The sequence below is a fragment of the Strix uralensis genome, chromosome 32, assembly GCF_047716275.1.
Source record: "Strix uralensis isolate ZFMK-TIS-50842 chromosome 32, bStrUra1, whole genome shotgun sequence".
Classification (NCBI taxonomy): domain Eukaryota; kingdom Metazoa; phylum Chordata; class Aves; order Strigiformes; family Strigidae; genus Strix; species Strix uralensis.
In genome coordinates, this window is record NC_134003.1 from 3,114,963 (window position 1) to 3,139,357 (window position 24,395).

The following is a 24,395-nucleotide window of genomic DNA, read 5'->3' on the forward strand; positions in this document are numbered from 1 at the left end:
CCACATCCTCACACACTGGAAAAACGGGAGCTTTTGGCTGTGGAGGGAAAGGAGACTGTCTCGAGAGGTGTCACGGGCTGACGGGGTGCCCCTGACGGGGGACGGGCAAGCACTGCGCTCCCAACCACAGAAATAATTTTATGAGGTTGCAGATGTTAATCACGACTGAAAATGAAAAGCGAGGACGGGGGTTCTTTTAACTGCAGGATGAGCGTTTGCTGTGGGAGGTTAATTTGCTGGCGGGGAGGAGGGCAGAGCAATGTAACAGTTTTCCCCATGACACATCCCACTTAGTCAGGGTGTCGGCTGCTGCGTCTGGTGCGAAGCGGGTGTCAGCCGGCTGGGCTTCGGCCGTGCAGGGGTGCTCGCCCGCCACAGGCACATCGCTGCCTTGTCCCCTCCAGCGCTCAGCCCAGAGGTGGGCTGAAACCAGCAGCTCAGACAGTCACTCTGCCATCAGAGGCTCTCAGCCCGCTGCCCCTGACAGTTGCCAGCAAAACAACCATCGGCCTCGGCTCAGGCTCTGCCGCACGCACCTGCCCGGGCTCGTCTGTTTGTACGTGATGCCCAAGACCGCGCCGTGGAGCACACGGCAGAGTCACGCCGCGGCGGGCGGCTCAGCCCCCTGGGTCCCGCCTTGCCTCTGGCCCAAGAAAACTTCCCCAGGAGGCCCCGAAGGACAAGGAGGGTATAAGCAGCATCTGGACTCGCAGGCACCTTCCAGTCCTCATCTGTGGGAATGGCTGCGGCCGTGGAGGTTGCTGTAAGGGGGGTTAATTCCCTTCGGGGAGAGGGGAGATGCAGCGGGGTCTGTCCTCGAGGGCAGCTGCTGGAAGCTGCGAAGGACCTGCCGGGTGCTGGGAGCGGGGACAAGCCCGTCTCCCAAATAACCCCAGGAGGGAGCAGAGGAAGCAGCCAACGCCAGGCACCCCCGTGCGCCGCCGCCCCAGGTAAGGCACCTCCACAGCACCGCACGCGCCCCACGTCCCTCATTCCTGACTCGCACACAAGGGGGAGGAGGAGGCCCACGCTCCCCGAAACACGGAAATCGGGACCCAGCGGCCTGGGAAAGGCCTTGGAGGGGACGAAGGAGTTTGCTCACACCAGCAGAGTCACGTCCGCATCCATGCGGCGCGGGCAGAGTGCGGCGTGACGAGGGAGCAGGGGCTGGGCCTCCTCCGTTCCCGTTGGCCTTCCCGGCTCGGCGGCAGCTCGAAGCCTGGGCTGAGCCCTGGCCACAGCGCGAGGGGCGGCAGACGCTGCCCAACCCCAGAAACACAGCCCTTGGGTGGGGGGTTCTGCCCTGCGCCAGCGGGGATGGTGCCTGCCCCGTCGCAGGGAGGGGCTTCCTGGGCGGATTCGGCCTGGCCACCTCCGGCCACCTGGGCCACAGGCTGGCACGGGGGTGTCCGCTGGGCAGACTCTGCCTCCAGCCGCGGGGAGGAGCGGGCGCCGCTGCGCAGGGACGGGCTTTGCAGGGTCTGAGGCCGGTGAGATCAGGCTCCTTCCAAAGCCACCTCAGCAGGGACGTCCCCGGGGGAGGCCACAAACCAGGAGCTCTGGGTGTCACACTCAAGCAGCGCCCCAGGGGTGACGCCCACCTCCTGAACCTTGAGACCTCGGGGAATGTCGTCCTCCCTAGCCCGTGAGAAGAGGCCCCCCAAGGCAGCAATTCCTCCAGATCTCCTGGACACCTCACTGAAGCCACGGGACTGTTCTCCAGAGGGGATTGTTTTTCTCCTGGGACCGTCAAGGGTGCACAAGAGAGCTGTAGGAATGGTTGGCCATGGGAAGTGTGAGGAAAAAAATTGAAGATCTTTTCTTCCAAGGTAAATATGTAAAATATTAAAATTTATGAAGATTCACATTATATCCACATTTTTGCAAACTTTGGGTTTCAGGAAGACTGAGGGGCGCTCCTGACCAGCCCGTGCTTCTGCCGTAGGGATTTCTAAGAGCCTGACCTGCTCATGAACCACCGCTGGACACAAGAGAGAAAAGCTCCAATGAAATAAGACACGTGAGAATCTAACTGATGCAAAGAACAATTTTATTTTGTTTAAAGCAGAACAGAAGAGCAAACCAGTGTCAGGAAACAGGCACCTCTTTTCAAAGTGAAGCACTTCCGAGCCCTTCAGCTGTGAGGCGCATCGACCCAGGCGGGGGGAAGCGAGCCAGGAGGGCTCCGGCCGGGGACGGGCTGTCCAGGAATGACCTGGCTGAAGAGCAGCAACTCAGACCAGCTGGGCACTTCACTTGCTCGTGCCTTGGTTTTCAGGCGCGAACGAGCTCCGAGTCGTACCCGAGAGCTGTGGGCCTTGCCACCGGCCCCAGGCAGCGGCAGCCAGCGGGGCTGGGAGGCCAAAGCAGGTCCCGCCAGCCCGCGGCAGCGAGGGGAGGCCCGGCGGGGGCACAGAGACCGGCCCGAAGGCGCCGCGTGTCCTGCTCACCCCCACAGCCCCGCAACTGCCCTGGGCTCCGCGCTGGGTCACACCCGGGGATTGCTTTGCCCTGAGACCCTGAAAGCCCTGAAAACTCTGAAAACCCCGAAAACTCTGAAAACCCCGAAACCATGCCATGTGTCACTGTTCACTGGTTTGCCTGAACCCAACCCTCACAACTAGGCAGAGCTTCCGTAGCTCCTGTTAGCAGAAATCCAGACTCCAGCGAGGAAGGGGGACCCCAAACCCAACTACCCTACACAATTCCTAAACGGCTGCGCTACGGAAGAGAGAGAAGAGGGGAAATCTTCCACATGGTGCCTAGGCCCAGATATCGGAGGTGGAATCCCCACAAGCGAAGCGGATATCATGGGCAAGGCAAGGCCCGCAGGGCTCCTTTCCAAAATCCACCAGGAAGTTCTTGTTGACGGCGAGGCCTCCATTCTCAGTGTCCACATCAATCTGCAGCATGACGGAGCCTTCCCTGCGAGGGGACAAGAGCGCAGCCGTTAGAGGAAGCAAAGCAGGGCCCTGGGCAGGAGATCGTGCCCGTCACCCTCCTGCTGCCGATGGAGGAAGAGGCTTTCCCTGAGCATCTCGTCTTCTGCAGGGAGGGTGCGGAGGCTCAGGTTCGACGCTTTCCCTGAGTTCTCAGGGGACGTGAGGAAGCCGCCACGCGGGGTGCGAGGGGCAGGCTGGAGCTCACCTTTGTGTGGAGACGGTCGTCTGTTTGCTAAATCGAAACAGCTCTGGGGGCTGCAGCGGGAGGTGCTGGGGCAGAGCTGTGGCCCGGCTCCCAGAGACCCGCAGGTGGGTTCACTCCACCCTTTGGCCCCAAACACTCGCGCTCTCCTGAGCCAGCCCTGGGCCCTGCAGCTCCCGACAGGCGGCGGCTGCACCATGCCTGGCCAGAGATGCTTGTGAGCCAATGGCCAGTGAGAGTCACCGTGAGGAAGCCACGGGGATGAGCATCGGGAAACCCGTCCCCTGCCATGGCGCCCGTGTCCCGGTAGCCCCCAGATGAGGCGCCTCTCCCGCTCCGAGCACAGAGGCCGCCCCAAGGAGGCTCCTTGCCCCCCAAACACTTCTCACCTGACCATGCACGGGTAGAACTGCTTGTCCCACGTGCTGTAGAAGGAGTTGGTGACGTAGAGCCTCTTGCCATCCAGGCTGAGCTGCATCTTGCAGGGGCCGCCGTACACCCTCTTGCACTGCAGACACAGCGCACGGCACCACGGTTACCGGCTGCACAGGAGGTGGTAGCCGGGCAGAGCAGAGCGGCCCCCTCCCCTCCCCTCCTGGCACAGCGAGCTGCCAGACCCCAGGGACACGCGGCACCTCAGCGGGGACCTTGCCCAGACACCCTGTGCCCAGAGTCAGCGGCGCAGAGCCGAAGGCCAGAGGACGCCAGAGGCCAGCGAGGACACAGAACTCACCTTGACCACCAAGGGCTCGGGCTGGCACTTCAGCTCTTCATTCCGGCACACGGACACGGGCCCGCATCTGGTGAGGAGGCCTCCCACAAAGACCTGTGAGCGAGGCAGCGGGACACACGTCGCCGTGTCATCCACCCACCCCAGCTCCTGCTGAGGAACCCACAGCGCAACCCCGCTGCTCCTGCCTCACCTGTCCCACCAGCCTGGGCTTGCAGGTTTTGGAGAGCTCGTACTGGCGGATGTCTCCGTGCCACCAGTTGCTGAGATACAGGAACCTGTCGTCCATGGAGATGATGATGTCGGCTGTGAAGGCTGGGGCACAGAAACGAGGAGCTCCAGAAAGGCAGCAGCCACAGCAAAGCTGCCCGGCCCCCAGCCCCAGCTCCCATCTCTCCCCGCCGTTCTCTGCCCATGCCTCTAGCTCAGGAGACCTGCCCGGGCGCGCAGGCTCCTGCCAGGGCAGCGGCGTCTGCTCGGGGGCGTGCAGAGCCCAGCAGCCCCTCCAACAAGCCTCCGTGGCGACTGTGCAGCGAGGCTTTGGGGGTCAGCGAGGGGGCTTTGCCAGGCTGCACAGCACAACGCTGCGGCAGGAGAAAGGAATCCCCCCTCAGGGCACACGAACCTGGCATCTTGGGCAGAATCCAATCTATCACGTTTATGGCCGGAATCCGAATCACCTCCTCTACTTCCCAGCAGCCTCTCTGCACAAGAAACAGAGGCCCCGCACCGTCAGCGCTCCTGGCTGGCCAGGCAGGACCCTCCCCTGCACCCACACGCTGGCACGGGCAGGCAGAGCTGCCCGAGGACGCGGCACCGGCTGCTCCCAGCAGAGACAACGGGGCAGCGTCGTCTGACACCGACAGCAAGACTGGGCTTCATCGCTAAACCCCCTGCTGCTCGTCTGCCCTGGCCATGGGCACAAGACTTGCCTCACACTTGCAGAAGCGGTAGGTGACACCGCTCAGGGCGCAGCTGACGTATCCCTCGGCAGCGTCGGGGTTGTGGAGGAATCGAACGTTCAGGGGCAGAGAGTCCTCCCCCAGGTCAAAGCACTGGGTGAGGTTGCGGCAGGACAAGTTCCAGAAGTTCAGGCGGCGCCCGTAGACCCCTGAGGAGAAGGAAAACCCAGTCAGAAGAGGGGGCTACCCACGGACACTAATCCCTCCCCAGAACACTCAGGGCAGGCACAGCCGCGGCAGCGACTGGCCAGAATCAGCCGAGAAACTGCAGAGCTGTAGGGAGGCGCGGGACAAGGCAGGGCCCGGCCTGTCGCGAGGGCAGAGGCTGCAGATGGGCCGTTCGGGGAGAACCCTGCCCGTCCCCGCTCCCCGACGGCATCGCCACCCGCCCACCACCTCGCCGAGATCCGGCTCAGCACGTGTGTCCGTGTTCCCTCACCTTTCTTCAGGTCGCAGGGGTTAAACCCGTATCCCGCACGTTTTAGGACGGCTCCAGCAGAGCTGACCAGAACATCGTGGCGTGGCTGGTACCAGAAGTCATACCCTGTCGGGGGGACTTGACACTCATTTTCCCAGTTCCCCTTGAGCTCAAAGGTCTCTCCATCCAGCACAATAAATCCACCTGTGACACAAAAGGGGACACGTGACAAGTCACACACGCCATTGCTGAACAGGCAACAGACTAAGATACGGTAAGATGTCCTAAGATGTGCTAAGACACGCTCAGAAATCCTAAGACATATGAAGACACGCTATAGACATGCTTTAGCCATGCTAAGACAGGTCGGCTGAACCCCTGAATGTGCGGAGGAGACCAGCTTTGCCTCTAACCTTGTCTCCACGTCCCCGCTCTGCGCCTCAGCTCGTGGGTGATGGTTGTGCTCACACCAGCACAGAAGGACGGGGAGTTACAAACAAGTTATCTCACGTTTGCTGTTTGAAACCTGAAAGCCTGACGGTGTTCAGCTCGTTCTTTTACTAATAGGAATCCTGTTCCTGGAACGGTTACAGGAAAACGTACCTTTGCCATTGCCAGCTGGATCTCCCATGTTGGCAATCAAGATATCGCCGTTAGGCAGGCTGTGGACGGTACCAAGGTAGCCCTTGTTGCACTTCCAGAAGACGTCCACTGGCTCAATCATCTGAAAAAAGTTGACACTCACACACAAGCCCCCTTCAGCCTCCAGCCTCTCAGTTCATTTCACGCTCCTTGGCAGAGCCCGTGGCCACTGGAGACTCCTGGAAATCCCTGACACTGGCAGGAACCTGCTTTCCAAGAACTCGCCCGCGCCAGGGCCTGCTCCTGGCAGAGGAGCCCAGAACCTCGAGCTCCCCTCTGCACGGACAAGAAGCACCACCTGAGCCCCAGCAGCCCGGCTGCCTGTGGCACCACTTGGGCCGTTGGACTCTCTCTGAAAGCCACGGGCACACAGGGACAGCGCCGTGGCAACGGAAGCTCGCCGTGCTCGGAAAGGAGAGCGCTGAGAGGGAAGCGTGACCCAGCCCTCTGCAATCAGGGAGGGAGAGAAGAGGCAGAGGGAACCCTCCTTCCCTGGGTACCATTCCAGAAGCACCAGGTCCCAGCCCCTGCCCAGAAACTTGTCCTGGGATCACCTCCAGCGTACCTTGCACAGCTTGGGAGCCCGGCACTGGGAACCCACATCCACCACGTAGATGCGGGAAGAAATCAAACCGGGAAGGATCAGCTTGTTCCTTTTCAGGGTGACATTGCCCACGCAGGCGCAGCCAGCGCTCCACCCCGAGGAATGCAGCTCGTCTTTGAGGTTGGGCATGGGCAGGCGGTGGATCACCTAAGGCAGTCAAGGGAGAGTTAGGGTCCGTGGGGAGGGACGGGGGCTTCACTGCAACCAGCAGTTTAGAGGCGGTAACACCACTCCCTGCATCAGAGGAGATCTGTGGGAAGGTTCAAGCTCCAGTGCGACTGAGCAGGTCAAAGACGCACAGGAGATGCAGATAATCTTCCTCCGCAGCCCCAGAGACAGGCACGTGCCGGTCTCCCCGTGGGGCGGCGGGTTGGCGCAGTGCGGAGCAGAACAGCCCTGGCACGGCGGCACAACAGAACCAGGCTGAGCTCTGCGGAAGGGCCCAAGCCAGGGCGCTGAGACAGGGAGGTGCAGGAAGACAAGAAGGTGCGAGGCATAAAGGGGCAGCCAGCGTGCCAGGGGGCTGTGGAGCCGTCTGAGCTTCCCCAGCAGAAGAGAGAAAAGTCCTGAGTGCGGAGGCACCGCGAAGCACAGAGCCAGCAGCCGGTCCCCAGCCCAGTACAAGCCCAGTACAAGCCCAGTGCAGACGCAGGTACCTGGCCATAACAGGGAGATTTGGGGTTGAGATCGACGGTGGCCAGGAAGTCAGGTTGGTCGATGCACGTTCCCCTGTAGGTACAGGTCACGTAGGCCACCTCCTCTCTAGGAGCTGCGGTGGAGAAAGCTTGTGTTAAAACAGGCCATGGACCGGCCGGGCAGGAAAAGAAAAGCTTCAACAGGCTCTCGGACAGGACTGAACTTATTTTTGTAGGTGCTGCGACCTTCCTACGGGCAGCTGAACCGGATGGTCATTGTAGGTCCTGTCCAGCTGGAACTGTTCTGTTCTATTCTATTCTATTCTATTCTATTCTATTCTATTCTATTCTATTCTATTCTATTCTATTCTATTCTATTCTTTCTAGTTTTCTATTCTATTCCTTATTCTATTCTATTCTATTCCGCCCACCCCAAAACGCGCTGGCGAGGACTTGCCTTTCACAGCATTCGTGCAGGGGGAGCACTCGTAGCACTGAGCTCTGCATCTGTCTGGTTTGGGGAGAAGAGAAGGAGAAATGAGAAACGTCCCCATCCTTGCGAGGCGCCTGCTCAGAAGCCTCTGTCCCACCAGACGGAGCTTCCCCCAGCCCAGCTGCCCGTCCCCTGCTGCTGGGCTGGCACCGGCAGAGCACAGACCCGGGAGAGGATCCTCCCTGGAGAGCCGCCGGGGACATCAACCCGATGGGTTCCAGGGTGGGATGTCTGCAGCCTCCCGGCAGCGGCTGGAGCCAGATCCGGGACGGGGCTCTGAGGCCGGGGGGTGCCGTGGGCTGTGGGGAGGCTGCAGAGTCTCTCTTACCCATGTTGAAGGCGCCGGGGTCCCTCTCCTCAGGAGCGGAGGTGCTGGAGCTGAGGGTGCTGCTTGCTGTTGCCTCGCCGGGGTGGGTCGAGTTGTGCCGAGGCTGCTCCCAGGGGCCTTATATAGAGGCGAAGGGGTGGGGGAGAAGCGAGGTGCCAAGGGAGGAGCCATCGCTCCACAGTGTTTGGGAGGTGCCAGACCAGCACTGTGGCTTGTTTCCGCCTCGCGAAGCACCAATCTGCAGGAGAAATCTGCTGGTCCATGCAGGTCTTTTCCTTAAACAACGTCCCGTATCTGATCCTAGGGCTCCGATGGTTTCCACTGGGACGTACTGGGCTCCGGAGGCCTCCGTGTCCCAGCCGAGACACCAGCTAATTAAAGCCGCCCCCCGTCCCCAGGTTCCGGCCACACAAACGTGCAGTGGCAGCAAATTCCACGGGAGGGGTGGCAAGTCCAGCTCGACAATCGGCCCCACCAGCAGCCTCTGGAAATGACAAGGTTTGCAGAGACGGAGGCCACCAGAGGCTCCTCTGACAGCCGGACCCTGACAGAAGGCACGTCTCTGCCGCAGGGCTGAGCTGAAGGTGTCACGGGCTGCCCGGGCTCAGCGCCGAGAGCCAGGCCCAGCCGGGCCTCTGCCCAGAAAGGCTTTGGGAGCTCTAAGGGCGGCGCCCGGGGCTGCAGCGCTCGGAGCAGGGAGGGGGCTCCAGCAGCACCGACATCGGGTGAGGAGCTGCCAACATCCCCCAAACACCCAGAAAACACCTGAGGGTACAAATGGGTGCCTCTGGAAACACAGTCCGTGCCCCTGTTGAGGGATCTGCTCGCCTTGCCCAGCCCCCAGCGCTCAGCTCCCACCAAAGGCCCCACGCAGCACCAACCCCGCAAAGTGCCTGGCGTCAGTCTGGGCGGAACTGGGCTGAAGTTCTACAAATGACCCACGGGAACAGCAGAGATCTCTGCTAAAGGGCCTGAGAAGAGCGTTGGAGAGAGGGGTGCTGGAGGAAGGGTCCCCTCCTGAGATCACCACGAGCGTGGCCGCCCCCAGCTGCCAGACCAAAGCAGGAAGGAAACACCAAGCGCAGTGGAACGTGAACAAGTGTCGTGTCTGGTGGAAGAAGTCCTCAATCCGTCGGCAAATTACACGGGATAAGTAATTGCTCCGCGTAGGAATGCAGGAACCTCCGAGAGGGCCATTACAGAAGCTCTGGGGAGATCTCTATCAGGAGAGCTGGCCTGTCTCCCCAGGGCTGTCATTAATGCTCCCTGGTTCCAGAGCAGCTCTTCAAACCTGCGGCAGGCGGCCGTGGGCGCAGCCCGGCACCGGGCCCCAGTGCCCAGCTTTAAGCAGCTTCTCCAGTATCCCTGCAGTACCCGGGGCAGGTGGGCCCAGCTGGCCAAATGCTTTCTTTCAGGCAGTAGGAAAGGAAAAAGTGGGGATTTTTGTGCAGGCTCGTTCTCCCTCCTTCCACAGAGAGTGGAAATGCCCATTGCACGCTGGCAGGAGGCACGGCCCGAGTGCGCCCCAGGCAGCGGGGAGCAGCGGCCGCTGCCCGCCGAAGGACAGCCCGGGCTGGCAGGAGGACGCAGCCCCAGCTCTGGGCCAGCAAGGAGAGCTCCAGGCCCAGCAGCTGAGCCAGGCAAAGGGCAGAGCAGGAGGCAGCTCGCACCAGCGTGCGCTGAGCCGGAGGCTGAACGGCCGGCAGGGATCAGGGGGAAACGAGGGGCTGGCTGGCGCCTCCCCGACAGGCAGAAGGAACCCTTGGCCCAGGAGCAGCTCCCGGCCGGAGCGAGCTCCTCCTCAGAGCAACCCAGAAGGGCCGTTCCCTCCTCTCCGCTCACCAGGGTGCTCCCACGCCGCTCGGGGCTGGGCACGACTGCCCCGCTTTCCCCAGCCCAACGCAGAAGAGGTTGGGGCCTCGCACCCGCCTCGCCGCCGGCCTCGTCTGCCGCGCTGGCAGGAAGCCCGGCCAGGCCCGGGGGCGCGCGAGAAGCTCCCGCTCCCCCAGAGGCCCTGGCAGAGCTCGGCTGAGGCCTTTTGCGCGGCTTCTGCTGTCAGGGCGCGTGTGTCGCGCTGCGCCTTCCTCTGGCGCCCACGCACCTGCTCATTAACGAGCTCATTGCTCCTCCACTCATTAACAAAGTTTGCTGGTCATCCTCTTTGGCTTTCCCAGTGACGTCTTTGGCATCCCTCACAAAACCAAGCTGTGGGGTGTAGAGTTTTCTAATTAAAGCTGATGGCAGGGAGGGGAGGAGCAGGCTCGGCAGCACCGACAGGCCGGCGGGCGATGGTTAGCGGAGAGCACAAGCCCTGGGCGCTCGGCCCAGGAGAAGCTCCCTGTGGCTGGCAGGGCGGGGAAGCCACGGCAGGGAGAAGCCCAGATGGAGGTGGCCATGGCTCCCTCCTCCTGGCCATCCCTTCCGTCCCTGCTAGGGAAGAACACGCTGTAATTCTGGTCATGGCCAAGGCTCGGTGGCGCAGCCCAGTGCCGACTGGCCCAGCGCTCTGAATGTGCCGGGCGAAGACCTTGCTTCACCAAGAACTCCACGTCTGCTCCGGACACCCAGACAAGAGCTCCCCCGGCTCTGGGAGCCGTCTCCAACCTGCCCCCATGCACCAGGGGGGACGTTCATGTCCCATCTCACCCAGCCATAAAACCCCTGAGGTGCCCCAGGGTGTCTAAGTGTCACTCATGGTTCTGTAAACTCAACCCCCCCTTTCTTACACTTTTCACTGGGCCTCCAAACTCTCTCGGCAGCTCCTGCTGTGTCCAAGCAGCTCAGCCGGGCACTGAGCACCCTGAGAGTTTGGAAAGACTCTGGGCAGTGCCGGTGTCCCAGCAAAAAATGCCAGCAGAGGTTCGTTGTCCTAGACCTTCCCAGCTCCGCATCTCCCAAGGGTTTCACTCTGGTGAGTCTGTTCCCCTCTCCAGGAGCAGAAGGAACACCACAACATCCAGCCCTTGTGTCAAAACAGGCACAATTCATCACCTCAACAGCAGGGGCAAGGTTTGGAGGTTAATTCACGAGCTGCTGATGCGGTACGGGAAGCTTAACAAAGTTTACTGCTAACTTCTTCAAGATGTGGCTTCGAGAGCGGCGGGTGGGAGCCCCCCCTGGGAGCCCCCCCAGCTCTGCACACCAGTGTTTGCTGCCTAACGATCCCAGTCTGGTTACCAGCAGCTGCCAGGCGGGCTGATGATGTTCCGAAGCAGAGCTTTGCTGATGAATTTAAATTCAAGGAGTGAGCCGCAATTTGTCAGTCCTACCTGAACCGCTGGGGGCCGGGCATTTCACCGCCAGCCGTGGGGATCGCACAGCCAGCCAGAGGCAGAATTATTTCACTCCAAGAGACAGAGAGAAAAGGGGACCTTAATGCTGACAGTCACTTAAGCCTTGTTGCACTGGGACGGCCTCCGGGGCTGCGAGGATAACGCTGCACTTCCCGCTTCTCTTGGTAGCACATCTCGGGCTGAGGCGGGGTGGGCTCAAAGCTGAAGTCCCACATTCTGTCAGGAACACCCCACGAGAACAAAGGAGAACAACCACGGTTGACCTTCCTCCACTGAAGGAGAAGGAAAAGCAGCCCAGGAATACACAGGCTGAGCAGTTTGCCTCAGCACGTCAGGTTCCACCACAAGGACCCAGCTACACTTCTCTGTACGAGGGTCTGTTCATCCGACCACGCGTGTGACGGCAGAATGTGGACCAGGGGTTTGTTCATCTGCTACAGAAGAGAATATTTTTCTCTATGGTAAACCAGCCTAATCAATACCCTTTCCACTTTCTGCAATATCCATGGTTCCTCCACAAAATACTGTTACATTTGCACCCTCATCTCCCTGGCAACGTCACTTCAGGAAAACAAAGGTCACATTCACACTCGGTGCAATTTCCATCTATTCAGCCCAGCTTCTAAACACCAAAATGAGCAAATGCTACAAAAGCAGAGCAAAAAGCATTCAGGGGGGGCAGGAGATCTCAATATTCAATATGGCACCTGCCCCGTCGCAGGGAGGGAATTCCAGGGTGGATTTGGCCCGGCCACCTCCGGCCACCTGGGCCACAGGCTGGCACGGGGGTGTCTGCTGGGCAGACTCTGCCTCCAGCCGCGGGGAGGAGCGGGCGCCGCTGCGCAGGGACGGGCTTTGCAGGGTCTGAGGCCGGTGAGATCAGGCTCCTTCCAAAGCCACCTCAGCAGGGACGTCCCCGGGGGAGGCCACAAACCAGGAGCTCTGGGATCAGAACGGGGTGTCACACTCAAGGGACCCTGATGCTGACCAGCAGCACCCCAGGGTGCACGAGAGGGCTGTGGCAATGTGTTTGTCCAAGAGAAGCGTGAAGGAAGTAAATGAAGTTGTGTTCTTCCAAGGTAAATACATAAAAGGCTAAAACTTAGAAGGATCCTCTTTATGTACTAATTTTTGCAACCTCCAAACTCATGGCTGCGACATGGACCCTTGTGAGGCTGCTCAAGGCAAACGGGACTCAGGGGAAGGGCCGTGGGTGCACAGCGGGGTTCTGCAGGCCAGTGCTCGCTGTCCCGCGCAGCAAACAGGCTCACGCCGTGGGACTGGGCTGTGACACCCCCCGCAGCACCAGATGACCAGGAGGACGATCGACATCCCCAGCAACTACACCTTGCCTGTGTGAAAACCTCCGAGGACGGTCCACTGAGGACTGTTGATGGACTGAGGTGATTTTGCCAACGCCACACCCGGTGCACGCGGAGCGCTTTGGGTGAAAGCCCCCTCGTTACTTGGCCTCAGCTAAGACTGTGCTGCCCATCTGAAATGATCCCGCTGATCCAATGCTGAACATTGGGTGTTGATTGACAGCTGACTGAACACGGGCCAGCAGTGTGCCCAGGTGGCCAAGAAGGCCAATGGCATCCTGGCTTGTACCAGCACCAGCGTGGCCAGCAGGGACAGGGAAGGGATCTGACCCCTGGGCTCGGCACTGGTGAGGCTGCCCCTCGATGAGTGGGTTCAGTTTTGGGCCCCTCACTCCAAAAAGGCCATTGAATGACTCGAGCGTGTCCAGAGAAGGGCAACAGAGCTGGTGCAGGGTCTGGAGCACAGGTCTGATGGGGAGCGGCTGAGGGACCTGGGGGGTTTAGTGTGGAGAAGAGGAGGCTGAGGGGAGACCTCCTGGCCCTCTGCAACTCCCTGAAAGGAGGGTGCAGAGAGGGGGGAGGAGTCTCTTGAGCCAAGTAATGAGCGATAAGACAAGAGGGAATGGCCTCAAGCTGCACCAGAGAAGGTTTAGACTGGATATTAGGAAGGATTTCTTTACAGAACGGGTAGTCAGGCGTTGGAATGGGCTGCCCAGGGAGGTGGTGGAGTCCCCATCCCTGGAGGTGTTTAAGAGTCGGGTCGACATAGCACTGAGGGATCTGGTGTAGTTGGGAACTGTCAGTGCTGGGTTAACGGTTGGACTGGATGATCTTCAAGGTCCTTTCCAACCTAGATTATTCTGATTCTGTGATTCTGTGAAAGCAGCTTCCCAGGAGCCACCAGCCAGGACTCCCCAAACACGAGGGATTTCGCTGGCGTGTGTGCACAGCGTGTCCCTTCCGACCTCCACGTATCTTAACGTAAACCCTTCGATAACCAGATGGTGGCTTTGGGGATGACACTGCGTTGCTCTGATGAGGAGCGTTTGCTTGGGGCAGGAAAGGGCCAAATGGTTGCCAAGATCCCCTGGAGAACAGGTGCCTGCAAGAATGCACATGAGAGCAGAGCAAGCAAAGACAATTTCTACCAGAAAATTCCAGGAAGACTAGCAGGCGCTCTTGCACAATCACTGTCCTGTCTTAGGGGTTTTCAAACCCCTGATCTTGTCACTAACCACTGATGGGTTTTGTTTTCCCCTGCAATAAATATGAAAGGCTCCAATGAAATAAAACACGTGAAGATCTAACTGATACAAAGAACAATTTTATTTTGTTTAAAGCAGAACAGAAGAGCAAACCAGTGTCAGGAAACAGGCACCTCTTTTCAAAGTGAAGCACTTCCGAGCCCTTCAGCTGTGAGGCGCATCGACCCAGGCGGGGGGAAGCGAGCCAGGAGGGCTCTGGCCGGGGACGGGCTGTCCAGGAATGACCTGGCTGAAGAGCAGCAACTCAGACCAGCTGGGCACTTCACTTGCTCGTGCCTTGGTTTTCAGGCGCGAACGAGCTCCGAGTCGTACCCGAGAGCTGTGGGCCTTGCCACCGGCCCCAGGCAGCGGCAGCCAGCGGGGCTGGGAGGCCAAGGCAGGTCCCGCCAGCCCGCGGCAGCGAGGGGAGGCCCGGCGGGGGCGCAGAGACCGGCCCGAAGGCGCCGCGTGTCCTGCTCACCCCCACAGCCCCGCAACTGCCCTGGGCTCCGCGCTGGGTCACACCCGGGGATTGCTTTGCCCTGAGACCCCCGAAAACCCTGAAAAGTCTGAAAACCCCAAAACCATGCCACGTGTCACTGTTCACTGGTTTGCCTGAACCCAACCCTCACAACTAGGCAGAGCTTCCGTAGCTCCTGTTAGCAGAAATCCAGACTCCAGCGAGGAAGGGGGACCCCAAACCCAACTACCCTACACAATTCCTAAACGGCTGCGCTACGGAAGAGAGAGAAGAGGGGAAATCTTCCACGTGGCGCCTAGGCCCAGTTATCAGAGCTGGAATCCCCACAAGCGAAGCGGATATCATGGGCAAGGCAAGGCCCGCAGGGCTCCTTTCCAAAATCCACCAGGAAGTTCTTGTTGACGGCGAGGCCTCCATTCTCAGTGTCCACATCAATCTGCAGCATGACGGAGCCTTCCCTGCGAGGGGACAAGAGCGCAGCCGTTAGAGGAAGCAAAGCAGGGCCCTGGCAGGAGATCGTGCCCGTCACCCTCCTGCTGCCGATGGAGGGAGAGGCTTTCCCTGAGCATCTCGTCTTCTGCAGGGAGGGGGCGGAGGCTCAGGTTCGACGCTTTCCCTGAGTTCTCAGGGGACGTGAGGAAGCCGCCACGCGGGGTGCGAGGGGCAGGCTGGAGCTCGCCTTTGTGTGGAGACGGTCGTCTGTTTGCTAAATCGAAACAGCTCTGGGGGCTGCAGCGGGAGGTGCTGGGGCAGAGCCGTGGCCCAGCTCCCAGAGACCCGCAGGTGGGTTCACTCCACCCTTCGGCCCCAAACACTCGCGCTCTCCTGAGCCAGCCCTGGGCCCTGCAGCTCCCGACAGGCGGCGGCTGCACCATGCCTGGCCAGAGATGCTTGTGAGCCAACGGCCAGTGAGAGTCACCGTGAGGAAGCCACGGGGATGAGCATCGGGAAACCCGTCCCCTGCCATGGCGCCCGTGTCCCGGTAGCCCCCAGATGAGGCGCCTCTCCCGCTCCGAGCACAGAGGCCGCCCCAAGGAGGCTCCTTGCCCCCCAAACACTTCTCACCTGACCATGCACGGGTAGAACTGCTTGTCTAATGCGCTGTAGAAGGAGTTGGTGACGTAGAGCCTCTTGCCATCCAGGCTGAGCTGCATCTTGCAGGGGCCGCCGTACACCCTCTTGCACTGCAGACACAGCGCACGGCACCGTGGTTACCGGCTGCGCAGGAGGTGGTAGCCGGGCAGAGCAGAGCGGCCCCCTCCCCTCCCCTCCTGGCACAGCGAGCTGCCAGACCCCAGGGACACCCGGCACCTCAGCGGGGACCTTGCCCAGACACCCTGTGCCCAGAGTCAGCGGCGCAGAGCCGAAGGCCGGAGGACGCCAGAGGCCAGCGAGGACGCAGAACTCACCTTGACCACCAAGGGCTCGGGCTGGCACTTCAGCTCTTCATTCCGGCACACGGACACGGGCCCGCATCTGGTGAGGAGGCCTCCCACAAAGACCTGTGAGCGAGGCAGCGGGACACACGTCGCCGTGTCATCCACCCACCCCAGCTCCTGCTGAGGAACCCACAGCGCAACCCCGCTGCTCCTGCCTCACCTGTCCCACCAGCCTGGGCTTGCAGGTTTTGGAGAGCTCGTACTGGCGGATGTCTCCGTGCCACCAGTTGCTGAGATACAGGAACCTGTCGTCCATGGAGATGATGATGTCGGCTGTGAAGGCTGGGGCACAGAAACGAGGAGCTCCAGAAAGGCAGCAGCCACAGCAAAGCTGCCCGGCCCCCAGCCCCAGCTCCCATCTCTCCCCACCGTTCTCTGCCCGTGCCTCTAGCTCAGGAGACCTGCCCGGGCGCGCAGGCTCCTGCCAGGGCAGCGGCGTCTGCTCGGGGGCGTGCAGAGCCCAGCAGCCCCTCCAACAAGCCTCCGTGGCGACTGCGCAGCGAGGCTTTGGGGGTCAGCGAGGGGGCTTTGCCAGGCTGCACAGCACAACGCTGAGGCAGGAGAAAGGAATCCCCCCTCAGGGCACACGAACCTGGCATCTTGGGCATAATCCAATCTATCACATTTATGGCCGGAATCCGAATCACCTCCTCTACTTCCCAGCAGCCTCTCTGCACAAGAAACAGAGGCCCCGCACCGTCAGCGCTCCTGGCTGGCCAGGCAGGACCCTCCCCTGCACCCACACGCTGGCACGGGCAGGCAGAGCTGCCCGAGGACGGCTGCTGCGGCACCGGCTGCTCCCAGCAGAGACAACAGGGCAGCGTCGTCTGACACCGACAGCAAGACGGGGCTTCATCGCTCAACCCCCTGCTGCTCGTCTGCCCTGGCCATGGGCACAAGACTTGCCTCACACTTGTAGAAGCGGTAGGTGACACCGCTCAGGGCGCAGCTGACGTATCCCTCGGCAGCGTCGGGGTTGTGGAGGAATCGAACGTTCAGGGGCAGAGAGTCCTCCCCCAGGTCAAAGCACTGGGTGAGGTTGCGGCAGGACAAGTTCCAGAAGTTCAGGCGGCGCCCGTAGACCCCTGAGGAGAAGGAAAACCCAGTCAGAAGAGGGGGCTACCCACGGACACTAATCCCTCCCCAGAACGCTCAGGGCAGGCACAGCCGCGGCAGCGACTGGCCAGAATCGGCCGAGAAACTGCAGAGCTGTAGGGAGGCGCGGGACAAGGCAGGGCCCGGCCTGTCGCGAGGGCAGAGGCTGCAGATGGGCCGTTCGGGGAGAACCCTGCCCGTCCCCGCTCCCGGACGGCATCGCCACCCGCCCACCACCTCGCCGAGATCCGGCTCAACACGTGTGTCCGTGTTTCCTCACCTTTCTTCAGGTCGCAGGGGTTAAACCCGTATCCCGCACGTTTTAGTACAACTCCAGCAGAGCTGACCAGAACATCGTGGCGTGGCTGCAAGCAGAAGTCGTACCCTGTCGGGGGGACTTGACACTCATTTTCCCAGTTCCCCTTGAGCTCAAAGGTCTCTCCATCCAGCACGATAAATCCACCTGTGACACAAAAGGGGACACGCGACAAGTCACACACGCCATTGCTGAACAGGCAACAGGCTAAGATACGGTAAGATGTCCTAAGATGTGCTAAGACACGCTCAGAAATCCTAAGACATATGAAGACACGCTATAGACATGCTTTAGCCATGCTAAGACAGGTCGGCTGAACCCCTGAATGTGCGGAGGAGACCAGCTTTGCCTCTAACCTTGTCTCCACGTCCCCGCTCTGTGCCTCAGCTTGTGGGTGATGGTTGTGCTCACACCAGCACAGAAGGACGGGGAGTTACAAACAAGTTATCTCACGTTTGCTGTTTGAAACCTGAAAGCCTGACGGTGTTCAGCTCGTTCTTTTGCTAATAGGAATCCTGTTCCTGGAACGGTTACAGGAAAACGTACCTTTGCCATTGCCAGCTGGATCTCCCATGTTGGCAATCAAGATATCGCCGTTAGGCAGGCTGTGGACGGTAGCAAGGTAGCCCTTGTTGCACTTCCAGAAGACGTCCACTGGCTCAATCGTCTGAAAAATGTTGACACTCACACACAAGCCCCCTTCAGCCTCCAGCCTCTCAGTTCATTTCACACTCCCTGGCAGAGCCTGTGGCCACCGGAGACTCCTGGAAATCCCTGACACTGGCAGGAACCTGCTTTCCAAGAACTCGCCCGCGCCAGGGCCTGCTCCTGGCAGAGGAGCCCAGAACCTCGAGCTCCCCTCTGCACGGACAAGAAGCATTACCTGAGCCCCAGCAGCCCGGCTGCCTGTGGCACCACTTGGGCCGTTGGACTCTCTCTGAAAGCCACGGGCACACAGGGACAGCGCCGTGGCAACGGGAGCCCACCGCGCTCGGAAAGGAGAGCGCTGAGAGGGAAGCGTGACCCAGCCCTCTGCAATCAGGGAGGGAGAGAAGAGGCAGAGGGAACCCTCCTTCCCTGGGTACCATTCCAGAAGCACCAGGTCCCAGCCCCTGCCCAGAAACTTGTCCTGGGATCACCTCCAGCGTACCTTGCACAGCTTGGGAGCCCGGCACTGGGAACCCACATCCACCACGTAGATGCGGGAAGAAATCAAACCGGGAAGGATCAGCTTGTTCCTTTTCAGGGTGACATTGCCCACGCAGGCGCAGCCAGCGCTCCACCCCGAGGAATGCAGCTCGTCTTTGAGGTTGGGCATGGGCAGGCGGTGGATCACCTAAGGCAGTCAAGGGAGAGTTAGGGTCCGTGGGGAGGGACGGGGGCTTCACTGCAACCAGCAGTTTAGAGGCGGTAACACCACTCCCTGCATCAGAGGAGATCTGTGGGAAGGTTCAAGCTCCAGTGCGACTGAGCAGGTCAAAGACGCACAGGAGATGCAGATAATCTTCCTCCGCAGCCCCAGAGACAGGCACGTGCCGGTCTCCCCGTGGGGCGGCGGGTTGGCGCAGTGTGGAGCAGAACAGCCCTGGCACGGCGGCACAACAGAACCAGGCTGAGCTCTGCGGAAGGGCCCAAGCCAGGGCGCTGAGACAGGGAGGTGCAGGAAGACAAGAAGGTGCGAGGCATAAAGGGGCAGCCAGCGTGCCAGGGGGCTGTGGAGCCGTCTGAGCTTCCCCAGCAGAAGAGAGAAAAGTCCTGAGTGCGGAGGCACCGCGAAGCACAGAGCCAGCAGCCGGTCCCCAGCCCAGTACAAGCCCAGTACAAGCCCAGTACAAGCCCAGTGCAGACGCAGGTACCTGGCCATAACAGGAAGATTTGGGGTTGAGATCGACGGTGGCCAGGAAGTCAGGTTGGTCGATGCACGTTCCCCTGTAGGTACAGGTCACGTAGGCCACCTCCTCTCTAGGAGCTGCGGTGGAGAAAGCTTGTGTTAAAACAGGCCATGGACCGGCCGGGCAGGAAAAGAAAAGCTTCAACAGGCTCTCGGACAGGACTGAACTTATTTTTGTGGGTGCTGCGACCTTCCTACGGGCAGCTGAACTGGATGGTCATTGTAGGTCCTGTCCAGCTGGAACTGTTCTGTTCTATTCTATTCTACTCTAGTCTAGTCTAGTCTAGTCTTGTCTTGTCTATTCCTTATTCTATTCTATTCTATTCTATTCTATTCTATTCTATTCTATTCTATTCTATTCCGCCCACCCCAAAACGCGCTGGCGAGGACTTGCCTTTCACAGCATCCGTGCAGGGGGGGCACTCGTAGCACTGAGCTCTGCATCTGTCTGGTTTGGGGAGAAGAGAAGGAGAAATGAGAAACGTCCCCATCCTTGCGAGGCGCCTGCTCAGAAGCCTCTGTCCCGCCAGACGGAGCTTCCCCCAGCCCAGCTGCCCGTCCCCTGCTGCTGGGCTGGCACCGGCAGAGCACAGACCCGGGAGAGGATCCTCCCTGGAGAGCCACCGGGGACATCAACCCGATGGGTTCCAGGGTGGGATGTCTGCAGCCTCCCGGCAGCGGCTGGAGACAGATCCGGGACGGGGCTCCGAGGCCGGGGGGTGCCGTGGGCTGCGGGGAGGCTGCAGAGTCTCTCTTACCCATGTTGAAGGCGCCGGGGTCCCTCTCCTCAGGAGCGGAGGTGCTGGAGCTGGGGGTGCTGCTTGCTGTTGCCTCGCCGGGGTGGGTCGAGTTGTGCCGAGGCTGCTCCCAGGGGCCTTATATAGAGGCGAAGGGGTGGGGGAGAAGCGAGGTGCCAAGGGAGGAGCCATCGCTCCACAGTGTTTGGGAGGTGCCAGACCAGCACTGTGGCTTGTTTCCGCCTCGCGAAGCACCAATCTGCAGGAGAAATCTGCTGGTCCATGCAGGTCTTTTCCTTAAACAACGTCCCGTATCTGATCCTGGGGCTCCGATGGTTTCCACTGGGACGTACTGGGCTCCGGAGGCCTCCGTGTCCCAGCCAAGACACCAGCTAATTAAAGCCGCCCCCCGTCCCCAGGTTCCGGCCACACAAACGTGCAGTGGCAGCAAATTCCACGGGAGGGGTGGCAAGTCCAGCTCGACAATCGGCCCCACCAGCAGCCTCTGGAAATGACAAGGTTTGCAGAGACGGAGGCCACCAGAGGCTCCTCTGAGAGCCGGACCCTGACAGAAGGCACGTCTCTGCCGCAGGGCTGAGCTGAAGGCGTCACGGGCTGCCCGGGCTCAGCGCCGAGAGCCAGGCCCAGCCGGGCCTCTGCCCAGAAAGGCTTTGGGAGCTCTAAGGGCGGCGCCCGGGGCTGCAGCGCTCGGAGCAGGGAGGGGGCTCCAGCAGCACCGACATCGGGTGAGGAGCTGCCAACATCCCCCAAACACCCAGAAAACACCTGAGGGTACAAATGGGTGCCTCTGGAAACACAGTCCGTGCCCCTGTTGAGGGATCTGCTCGCCTTGCCCAGCCCCCAGTGCTCAGCTCCCACCAAAGGCCCCACGCAGCACCAACCCCGCAAAGTGCCTGGCGTCAGTCTGGGCGGAACTGGGCTGAAGTTCTACAAATGACCCACGGGAACAGCAGAGATCTCTGCTAAAGGGCCTGAGAAGAGCGTTGGAGAGAGGGGTGCTGGAGGAAGGGTCCCCTCCCGAGATCACCACGAGCGTGGCCGCCCCCAGCTGCCAGACCAAAGCAGGAAGGAAACACCAAGCGCAGTGGAACGTGAACAAGTATCGTGTCTGGTGGAAGAAGTCCTCAATCCGTCGGCAAATTACACGGGATAAGTAATTGCTCCGCGTAGGAATGCAGGAACCTCCGAGAGGGCCATTACAGAAGCTCTGGGGAGATCTCTATCAGGAGAGCTGGCCTGTCTCCCCAGGGCTGTCATTAATGCTCCCTGGTTCCAGAGCAGCTCTTCAAACCTGCGGCAGGCGGCCGTGGGCGCAGCCCGGCACCGGGCCCCAGTGCCCAGCTTTAAGCAGCTTCTCCAGTATCCCTGCAGTACCCGGGGCAGGTGGGCCCAGCTGGCCAAATGGCCACGCCGCTCGGGGCTGGGCACGACTGCCCCGCTTTCCCCAGCCCAACGCAGAAGAGGTTGGGGCCTCGCACCCGCCTCGCCGCCGGCCTCGTCTGCCGCGCTGGCAGGAAGCCCGGCCAGGCCCGGGGGCGCGCGAGAAGCTCCCGCTCCCCCAGAGGCCCTGGCAGAGCTCGGCTGAGGCCTTTTGCACGGCTTCTGCTGTCAGGGCGCGTGTGTCGCGCTGCGCCTTCCTCTGGCGCCCACGCACCTGCTCATTAACGAGCTCATTGCTCCTCCACTCATTAACAAAGTTTGCTGGTCATCCTCTTTGGCTTTCCCGGTGACGTCTTTGGCATCCCTCACAAAACCAAGCTGTGGGGTGTAGAGTTTTCTAATTAAAGCTGATGGCAGGGAGGGGAGGAGCAGGCTCGGCAGCACCGACAGGCCGGCGGGCGATGGTTAGCGGAGAGCACAAGCCCTGGGCGCTCGGCCCAGGAGAAGCTCCCTGCGGCTGGCAGGGCGGGGAAGCCACGGCAGGGAGAAGCCCAGATGGAGGTGGCCATGGCTCCCTCCTCCCGGCCATCCCTTCCGTCCCTGCTAGGGAAGAACACGCTGTAATTCTGGTCATGGCCAAGGCTCGGTGGCGCAGCCCGGTGCCGACTGGCCCAGCGCCCTGAATGTGCCGGGCGAAGACCTTGCTTCACCAAGAACTCCACGTCTGCTCCGGACACAGCCCAGCACACGGGGGGCTGTCGGGGCTGCCAGCGCCCGTTACTGGCGAACTGTAAATCCATGGTGCGGGCAAAGAGAGAGCAGCCCCAGCTGAGCCCGCTCCTGCCAGGGCAGAGGCAGAGCAGAAGGCAGCAGGACGGTGACGTTCCTGCCCGCGGAGCAGCAAGAACTCAGTGGCAGCTCAAGGCGGACGGGCAGCACCGAGGCACACGCGGCTCTGGGGGCAGCACCTGAGAGGAGTCCCCCGAAGGCGGGTGAGACACAAAGACAGAGCGGTCCCAACTCTGGTAGAAATATAAATCAATCTGCAACCTCAAATCAGCAACGAGCAAGTGAAACCCAGGAATCAGCAGCTTCTGAAGGAAGAGGGAAGCTGCGCTGTGCCCTCCCGCGGTCAGCTGGAGGAGCATCTTCTGCCCTTAATGCCAAACCCGTGGCCGTCGCGCTGCTGCGCCCAGGCCGTTGGGAAGCCCCATGGGGCGCAGCCGGCTGGGTCACGGTCACCGGGTTCTCCGCGTTCTCGCCTACTTCCCAACAGATCATAATTTCGACAAACCATAGGAAACAGCGTGTGCGGACCCCGAGTTCTGTGCACTTGTGCGTAAGGATGGATTTTGGCCCGTGGGTGAAACCTCCGCAGTGCCGCTGAATGAACATGGGAGTAACTGTTTTGACCCACCGGTACCTGGACCTGCTCTGCATTCGCCAGCTTCTTTTGTTTCCCTGCAGGTGTTTCTCCTGCTTCGACAAGCACGAGGGAGCCGATGGTCCGTCGTTCGGGTAAGGTGTCACCCCCTTCAGAGACGCTCCAACCGGCCGGCGTTTGGCTGATGGCTAAATTCCAGGGCCCACTTCCAGTGGCCTCTGCCTGTGGGTGTTTGCCGTGGCAGCGTCCCCTCAGAAACATCCTTCAGCCAGCGAAGGTGTCGGCACAGTCCGGCGAGTCCACGGCAAAGCTCCCCTTGCAGCGGGACAGAGCCAGACACGTACCGCAGCATCTCCACTGCCGGCGCGGATCCCGTGAGCACGGCGGGACCCGCTGGGTTCTTCCCAGGACCACAGGGAGCTCTGCCCACAGCTTACCTTCCTCAGCACCCAGATTTGCAGATGTTAGGAAAAATGAAATATGTTCATTCAAGTGAGTCCCACACTTTGCTTTTCTCCTCCTTCTCTAAACAACTTTTTGCCTTTAACGTTTGCCTTTTGCCAGGAGCAGAAGCAGCCCAGGCTGCAGCAGCTGAACACACTCGTGTTCGGGGCATTTCCAACTGGGAGCTCAGGATGGGACCCAGACTGGGGCGCGCTCTGTAGCTGGAATGAGGGGCCTCAGTCACCCCGCAACACACTGATGCGCCGAGAAGAGGCCTGAGGCCGCCCTCGCTGGCAAGTTTGTGCCCTGTGGAAAATCACAAGGTAAAATTGCTACTAGAGTGAGAGAAGCTCCTAGATGTCGGCTGCGTCCTGCCCTCACGTGGCCACGGGGGAGATCACGTACCTCTTCCGATTTAAATCGCTCAGTCCTATGGGAAATAGGTGTGAAAATAATCCGGGCTTCAGCAGTACCGGCTGGTAGCGATTTCCTGACAAATCAGTGACTTTCCTGGACACGGGATTGCCCAGACACCGAGCCCTCACTGTGCCCACCAGCAGCGCACACTCCGCTCCTGAAACCGGCCCCTTTGCAAGGAAAACAAGGAGTCCTTGCAGCGCGGTGGGTTAAACAGCAGCCACTTCTAACAACAAGCTGCTGAAAACGGGCTTTTCCACCCGCGCCTTGCCGTTTCGAAAGCTCTCTGGCTTCACACGGTCCTGACAGAACCGCTCGGGGCGGGTTTCGGCAGCAGTCCGGCTGCCCTACGTTAAAACCACAACACGGAACTCCGCAGCCTGGCTCCAGACGGGTCAGGCAAGACAGGGAGCAGCCACCTAGAGAATGAAGGGAAGTCAAATCTGTCAGCTAGAAGGGGATTTTGCTGTGGAAGCACTGTAAAAGTTGGAAAAAACCCAGCCAAAAGGCTCCTGCGGGGAGTCCCGTGACACGCTGCTCCCCCGCCACCGCGGCCGTGACTCCGGCGTTACCGGCAAAGCTGCGGCTCAGCGGGAGGCGGCAGACGGGGAAGCACCAGCTGAGAGAATCGGACCCAAGAAACGGCTCAGGGACGGTGCATCAGGAGCTGGCAGGAGACGAAAGGGCGGACTTGTGGGTGCTTGTCTGGTCAAGGAGCTGCAAGACACCTGCGAGACACCTGCTGCTGGCATCATCAGAAAATTTCTTGCAATTTTCTCCAGTTTTAGAAAATGGAAGAGAATCTTCGCTTGCAATAATGGGAACAAAGGTGGCTTCAGCAAAAATAAATCCCTCACCAAAGAATTTTTTGACCAATGACACTGTTAACTTTCTGAAGTGATCTTACATTTTATGTTCTTTGAAACAGAAAAATGCTGAAATGCTAAAAAGAGAAAAAAAAATGTGCAGCTCCAC

The 24,395-nt window shown here is 60.4% G+C and overlaps 2 protein-coding genes across 2 annotated transcripts; both read right to left on the minus strand.

Annotated features, from left to right (window-relative positions):
- Positions 1 to 2,762: 2,762 nt before the first annotated feature.
- On the minus strand, positions 2,763 to 7,261 carry LOC141936299 (methanethiol oxidase-like). Its single transcript, XM_074853162.1, has 10 exons — positions 7,157 to 7,261; positions 6,462 to 6,647; positions 5,858 to 5,978; positions 5,276 to 5,458; positions 4,807 to 4,985; positions 4,500 to 4,578; positions 4,068 to 4,189; positions 3,878 to 3,970; positions 3,534 to 3,652; positions 2,763 to 2,925 (listed from the first exon to the last, which is right to left on the minus strand). Exons 2-10 carry the CDS (start codon positions 6,627 to 6,629, stop codon positions 2,763 to 2,765), a joined length of 1,227 nt encoding a protein of 408 aa, XP_074709263.1. The 5' UTR covers positions 6,630 to 6,647; positions 7,157 to 7,261.
- Positions 7,262 to 14,591: 7,330 nt separating this feature from the next.
- LOC141936298 (methanethiol oxidase-like) lies at positions 14,592 to 19,107 on the minus strand. The gene is made up of 10 exons (XM_074853161.1): positions 19,003 to 19,107; positions 18,297 to 18,482; positions 17,693 to 17,813; positions 17,111 to 17,293; positions 16,642 to 16,820; positions 16,328 to 16,406; positions 15,896 to 16,017; positions 15,706 to 15,798; positions 15,362 to 15,480; positions 14,592 to 14,754 (listed from the first exon to the last, which is right to left on the minus strand). The coding sequence occupies exons 2-10, from the start codon at positions 18,462 to 18,464 to the stop codon at positions 14,592 to 14,594; spliced, it is 1,227 nt and encodes a 408-aa protein (XP_074709262.1). The 5' UTR covers positions 18,465 to 18,482; positions 19,003 to 19,107.
- Positions 19,108 to 24,395: the final 5,288 nt, after the last annotated feature.